The sequence below is a fragment of the Rattus norvegicus genome, chromosome 10, assembly GCF_021556685.1.
Source record: "Rattus norvegicus strain SHRSP/BbbUtx chromosome 10, alternate assembly SHRSP_T2T, whole genome shotgun sequence".
In the NCBI taxonomy this organism is placed as follows: Eukaryota; Metazoa; Chordata; class Mammalia; order Rodentia; family Muridae; genus Rattus; species Rattus norvegicus.
Genome location: NC_141543.1, coordinates 64,215,937 through 64,223,198, shown reverse-complemented (window position 1 = coordinate 64,223,198; position 7,262 = coordinate 64,215,937). Strand labels below are relative to the sequence as shown.

General features: G+C 39.9%; 1 protein-coding gene across 1 annotated transcript; it reads left to right on the top strand.

The window, feature by feature from the left end:
- The first annotated feature begins 870 nt into the window (after positions 1-870).
- On the top strand, positions 871-1,809 carry Or1e26b (olfactory receptor family 1 subfamily E member 26B). Its single transcript, NM_001000720.1, is given in 1 exon segment — positions 871-1,809. A coding segment is annotated over 1 exon segment (939 nt).
- The last annotated feature ends 5,453 nt before the right edge of the window (positions 1,810-7,262 follow it).

Sequence of the window (7,262 nt, the reverse complement as noted above, 5' to 3'; positions counted from 1 at the left end):
AGGCAATCTTATAATTAAATCAGAAAAATATCATGGAACTACCTGTTAGAATGGAACAGTGTAAATGATGAAGCATCTAGAGATATGAGAACACGGATGTAACTGAGTATACTTCTCCATCATATATAGATATAATCACACAGAAAGGAATGCATAAAAGAGGAGAAGAATGCAGGAAGACTCTGGATAGTGTATAACATATAAGATAAAATGAATGGATCTATACTCAAAGATTTCTGACTAAATCCTGATTCTTTTAACTATATTATGGCAGATTGGAAAGGGAGGAGAGTGAGAAATTCTTTGGGAGACAATAAAGTGAAGACATGTACTTTACTTGTGGTTTTGAGATTCTGATGCCTGTCATAAAAGCAATGGAAAGGAAATGATTAGGTAACAATGGAGTGGATATCGACATGATATAGAGAAGTGGATGTATGAGTTTGAAATGGTTATTTAATGCATTAGAGTATGAGAAGTTCTCCTGAAATTCATATGAAATTATGATGACAAAGTTTAAGTGCATTCTTCAGGAACATCAGTATAAAACAGAACAAACTGCAAATGAACAAACAACAGTCACCCAGGATGAGCATATATCAGGAGAGAAAAGCATTAGTTCATTTTGTATCTCAGTAGAAACAGCATAGAAATGTCTAAAAAAGGTGAGAGATATAATCAATCTCTTTAAGATAAGTTAAGAAAAATCATTAATGATTGGAATGATTACAAATATTTGGAATTTTGAGATTATAATCACTATGACTGTCAAATGCATTGCTATAAAAATATTTCTGGGATATATGTTCATTTTCATTTAAAGTTGTCAGTGACACTAATATTTTCTCATTAGAATACTGGAGAATAGGAATGATAAGGAACAACCAAACTGTCATCTCCCAGTTCCTTCTCCTGGGCCTGCCAACATCCCCAGAGCAACAGCACCTGTTCTATGCCCTGTTCCTGGCCATGTACCTCACCACCATCATGGGAAACTTCATCATCATCATATTTATTCTTTTGGACTCCCATCTCCACACACCCATGTATATGTTCCTTGGCAACTTGTCTTTCTCTGATCTCTGCTTTTCCTCTGTCACCATTCCCATGATGCTGCAGAACATGAAGAGTCAAGACACATCCATTTCCTACCCTGGCTGTCTGACACAAATGTACTTTTACATGGTTTTTGCAAACCTGGAGAACTTTCTTCTTATGCTCATGGCTTATGACCGCTATGTGGCCATATGTTTTCCCCTTCGTTATACCAGCATCATGAGTCCCATTCTCTGTGTTTCTCTGGTGTTTATGTCCTGGGTAATTTGCATGCTGAGTTCCTTATTGCACACTCTACTTGTTGTTAAATTGTCATTCTGTGAGGACAATATAATCCCCCACTTTTTCTGTGACATATCTGCCCTGCTCATGTTGGCTTGCTCTGACATTCATATTAATGAACTATTGATATTTTACTTGGGAGGAACAAGTATTGTCATCCCATTCTTTCTCATTGTTGTGTCCTAAACACAAATTGTCTGGTCCATTCTAAGTGTTTCATCTACTCGGGCCATCCACAAGGTTTTCTCTACTTGTGGCTCCCACCTGTCTGTGGTCTCACTGTTCTATGGAACAATTATTGGTCTCTACTTATGTCCATCAGCTAACAGCTCTACTGTGAAGAAGACTGCCATGACTATGATGTACACTTTGGTGACCCCCATGCTGAATCCCTTCATCTACAGCCTGAGGAACAGAGACATGAAAGAGGCACTGATAAGAATCCTCTACAAGAAGAAAATCTCTTTATAAAGGCAACCCTGGTTTTTATACTTAAACTTATCTAATAACTATATTGATATTAATATTACATAATATATCCCTATAATTCGACATACTAGATAATATTTCTATTTACCAAAAGATGTTTTGCAAGTAGCTCAGTTAGGGAAAGAGACCTTAACAACCCAGTGAATCCATATCCTGTCTTGCATAGGTGATTCTAGAAAGGCATTAGGTCATAGGCCCTGTTGTATCAAATTCCCATTTCTTACATTCTATTTCTTTTTTATTGGGTATTTTATTTATTTACATTTCAAATGACATCCCCTCTCCCGGTTTCCCATCCAGAAAATGTCCATCCCATCCCCCTCCTCCTGCAGCATGAGGGTGCTCTCCCACCCACCTGCCCACTCCCTCCCATCTCCCCACTGTAGCATTTCCCTTCACTGGAGAATTAAGCCTTCACAAGACCAAGTGCTTCTCCTCCCTTTGATGCCTGTCAAGGCCACCCTCTGCTACATGTGCAGCTGAAACCAAAGGTTGCTCCATGGGCACTCTTTGGTTGGTGTTTTAATCGCAGGGAGCACTGGGGTATCCAGTTGGTTTGTATTGTTGTTCCACCAATGGGGTTGAAAAACCTTCATCTACCTCAGTGTTTCTCAATTAGTGCACTGGGGGCCCCACTCTCAGTCCAATGGTTGGCTGTGATCATCAACCTCTGTATTTTTCAGGCTCTGGCAGAGCCTCTCAGGAGACAGGTATATCAGGTTCCTGTCAGCATGCACCTCTTGACATTCACAATAAAGACTAGGTTATTGACTATATGTGGGATGGATCCTTGTATGTGGCAGTCTCTGGATGGCCTTTCCTTCAGTCTCTGCTCTATACTTTATCTCCATATTTCCTCCTGTGAGTATTTTGTTCCTCCTTCTGAGAAGGACTGAGGCATTCATACCTTTGCCTTTCATCTTCTTGAGGTTCATGTATTCTGTAAATTGTATCTTGGGTATTCCAAGCTTCTGGGCTAATATCCACTTATCATATGTGTTCTTTTCTGATTGGGTTACCTCATTGAGGATGATATTTTCTAGTTCCATTCATTTGTCTAAAAATTTCATGAAGATACTATTTTTTAATAGCTAAGTTGTAATCCTTTGTGTAAATGTACTACATTTTCTGTATCCATTCCTCTGTTTAAGGACATATGAGTTCTTTGCAATTTCTGGCTATTATAAATAAGGTGCTATGGAAATCAGTCTGGAAGTTCCTCAGAAAATTGGACATAGTACTACCTAAGGGCCCAGCTATACATCTTGTGGGCATATACCCAAAAAATGCTTCAACACATAATAAGGACATATGCTTCACTATGTTCACCATGTATTTCTTAATTGAGAAAGGATTTTTCTCACCTACAATGCAAACCAACCAGAGTTTTCCCTTGGTCCCCTATTCCTAGCCAACCCCCAGATTCCATTTCCCCCAAATCAATTACCTCTACATGTTTACTTTAGAAAAGAAAAACCCTCCAAGAGATAACAGCAAAACTTGATAAAACAAAAAACAATAATACAAGGTGAAAGTCTTTATATTAGCCTTGACAAAACAAGTCAAATGGAAGAAAAGGGTTACAAAGATCAAGCAAAGGAATCAAAGACAAACATACTGTTTGGAGTCCTACAAAACACCAAGCTAGCAGCCCTAACATATACTCAAAGCCCCTGGCACAGACCCATGCAGGCATCTTGCCTTCGTTTCAGTCTCTGTAACCCCATGTGAGCTTGTTTAGTTGATATTGTAGGCCATGATGGCCTAGTGTCAACAACACCCTCTGACTTCTATAATCTTTCTACCCCCTCTTCCATGTGTTTCCCTTATCTCTGAGGGAGGGGATGCAGACCTCTAATTTACACACAGTCACTCTGCATAATCCCTGGCTGTACGTCTCTGAAACCATTCCAATCTGCTGCTGAGAACATTCCCTGGTTATATAAGATAGATAGTTTAGACTCTGTAGTCCTAGAGACTTCCATCACAAGGAGTCCTCACTAGAGTCATCCTTATAAATTCCAGAAAGTTTCCAGTATACTAGGTTTCCACAAATTCCCCTAAATGTCACCAAATTACAGTTGTCTTTCCATGTACTCTCTTTTCCCACCTTTCCTGCTTCTAGATCCTACCCACTTCTGTTTCATCTGTCCACAATCCATTCTCATAATCTATTTAACCATCTCATGGAGACCCATGCTCTCCCACTATAACCATCTTCTTTAAAGAAGCCATATGGTTCTGTAGACTGTAGTTTAATTATCATTTAATTAACAGCTAATATACACTTAGAAGTGAATACATACTTTATTTGTAATTCTAGATCTGATGCTTCACAATATCCAAATAACTCAAGCCCAATTTTCCTAGTGCCTTCTACTTTCTTCCTACATTTTTAGAAAACTTAATTTATTAATCTTCCCTTCTGTTTCTATTTCCGTGTTCTAGACTATCCATAACATGAATAAACTTTTGTGATCCCTTGCAAAACAGTATCATTTGTGTCATTTTTCTTTTCTTAAAATTATTGGCCTTCATCTATTTAAAGTTATTTTCCCAAACCATAGAAAGAAACAGGAAGCAGTACAAAATTCGATTTATAGCATGGCTATTCTTTTTTTATTTAGCCTGAAAAATTCTGTATTCACATATGAAGCCTGAAAGTTATAAGAATGATCCATTTGTCAAGAGATGCCATTGGTGTAATACTTGCCAAGGGGTATGGGAGTAACCAACAGATTTCTGATTGGATTTAAGACCCACTGCCCAGGAAGGGACTCATGCCTAATTCTTTATTCCTGGCCAAGTACCCATGGGTGGTGAAACCATAAGACCTATGGCAAAACCTCCTACATTATATTGCTAAATCGATATTGTGACAAACTGTATATAAATACTTATGATTATACTCATAGACTAGTGCAGCTCTCAACCATTAATGGAGAAACTTCTTGTTCTCAGTGGGCAAAATTTTATAGAGAGACTTACAGTTGTCTCTGTGTAAAGAATTAGTGTTTGTAGAGTGTTTAGCTTTAATTGAAATATCTGTATCTTATTTCCTTCTCGTAAAGCTAAAGAAGCATCACTGAAGAACATGTAGAAAGATTGTAGGAGCAAGAAAACAAGTTTCACTGAAGCAAAAGTGAACTTTTTGCTGTGACAGAGCAATTACACCCATGAACTCAGAAAAGTATTGTTGAGTGAACAATATCAAGCCAGTCAACATTTTAACCCAGAAAGATGACGAAACTCTACTTCTTCCTCGGGAACCATTAGCAGATGGAGACTGCTAGGTAAGAGTCAGTTTTCCAGCACCAACAGATTGGGGAAAGATCTTTACCAATCCTACAACAGATAGAGGCCTTATATCCAAAATATACAAAGAACTCAAGAAGTTAGACCGCAGGGAGACAATAACACTATGAAAAAATGGGGTTCAGAGCTAAACAAAGAATTCACAGCTGAGAAATGCCGAATGGCTGAGAAAAACCTAAAGAAATGTTCAACATCTTTAGTCATAAGGGAAATGCAAATCAAAACAAACCTGAGATTTCACCTCACACCAGTGAGAATGGCTAAGATCAAAAACTCAGGTGACGAGCTCTCTGCTCCCAGACACCGTGGGAGAGAGACCCGACCGCCTGGTCAGGTGGGCACTCCTGAGGCTGCAGAGCAGAAGAGACCACCAACACTGGCCACCCCTGCCCACATCCCTGGCCCAAGAGGAAACTGTATAAGGCATCTGGGTTCCTGTGGGGGAGGGCCCAGGAGCGGCAGGACCGCTGCCTCTGAAACACCGCCGGAACCTGAAGGAAAGAGACCGGATAAACAGTTCTCTGCACCCAAATACCATGGGAGGGAGAGCTAAACCCTCAGAGAGGCAGACATGCCTGGGAAACCAGAAGAGACTGCACTCTGCATACACATCTCGGACGCCAGAGGAAAACACCAAACGCCATCTGGAACCCTGGTGCACTGAAGCTCCCGGAAATGGCGGCACAGATCTTCCTGGTTGCTGCTGCCGCGGAGAGCTCTTGGGCAGCACCCCGCGAGCAAACTTGAGCCTCGGGACCACAGGTAAGACCAAATTTTCTGCTGCAAGTGACCTGTCTGGTGAACTCAAGACACAGGCCCACAGGAACAGCTGAAGACCTGTAGAGAGGGAAAACTACACGCCCGAAAGCAGAACACTCTGTCGCCATAACAGGCTGAAAGAAAACAGGAAAACAGGTCTACAGCACTCCTGACACACAGGCTTATAGGGCAGTCTACCCACTGTCAGAAAGAGCAGAACAAAGTAACACTAGAGATAATCTGATGGCGAGAGGCAAGCGCAGGAACCCAAGCAACAGAAACCAAGACTACATGGCATCATCGGATCCCAATTCTCCAACCAAAACAAACATGGAATATCCAACCACACCAGAAAAGCAAGATCTAGTTTCAAAATCATTTTTGATCATGATGCTGGAGGACTTCAAGAAAGACATGAAGAACTCCCTTAGAGAAATAGTAGAAGCCTACAGAGAGGAATCACAAAAATGCCTGAAAGAATTCCAGGAAAACATAATTAAACAAGTAGAAGCCCATAGAGAGGAGTCACAAAAATCCCTGAAAGAATTCCAGGAAATCATAAATAAACAAGTAGAAGTCCATAGAGAGGAGTCACAAAAATCCCTGAAAGAATTCCAGGAAAACACAATCAAACAGTTGAAGGAATTAAAAATGGAAATAGAAGCAATCAAGAAAGAACACATGGAAACAACCCATAATATAGAAAACCAAAAGAAGAGACAAGGAGCTGTAGATACAAGCTTCACCAACAGAATACAAGAGATGGAAGAGAGAATCTCGGGAGCAGAAGATTCCATAGAAATCATTGAATCAACTGTCAAAGATAATGTAAAGCGGAAAAAGCTACTGGTCCAAAACATACAGGAAATCCAGGACTCAATGAGAAGATCAAACCTAAGGATAATAGGTATAGAAGAGAGTGAAGACTCCCAGCTCAAAGGACCAGTAAATATCTTCAACAAAATCATAGAAGAAAACTTCCCTAACCTAAAAAAAGAGATACCCATAGGCATACAAGAAGCCTACAGAACTCCAAATAGATGGGACCAGAAAAGAAACACCTCCCGTCACATAATTGTCAAAACACCAAACGCACAAAATAAAGAAAGAATATTAAAAGCAGTAAGGGAAAAAGGTCAAGTAACATATAAAGGCAGACCTATCAGAATCACACCAGACTTTTCACCAGAAACTATGAAGGCCAGAAGATCCTGGACAGATGTCATACAGACCCTAAGAGAACACAAATGCCATCCCAGGTTACTGTATCCAGCAAAACTCTCAATTAACATTGATGGAGAAACCAAGATATTCCATGACAAAACTAAATATACACAATATGTTTCTACAAATCCAGCACT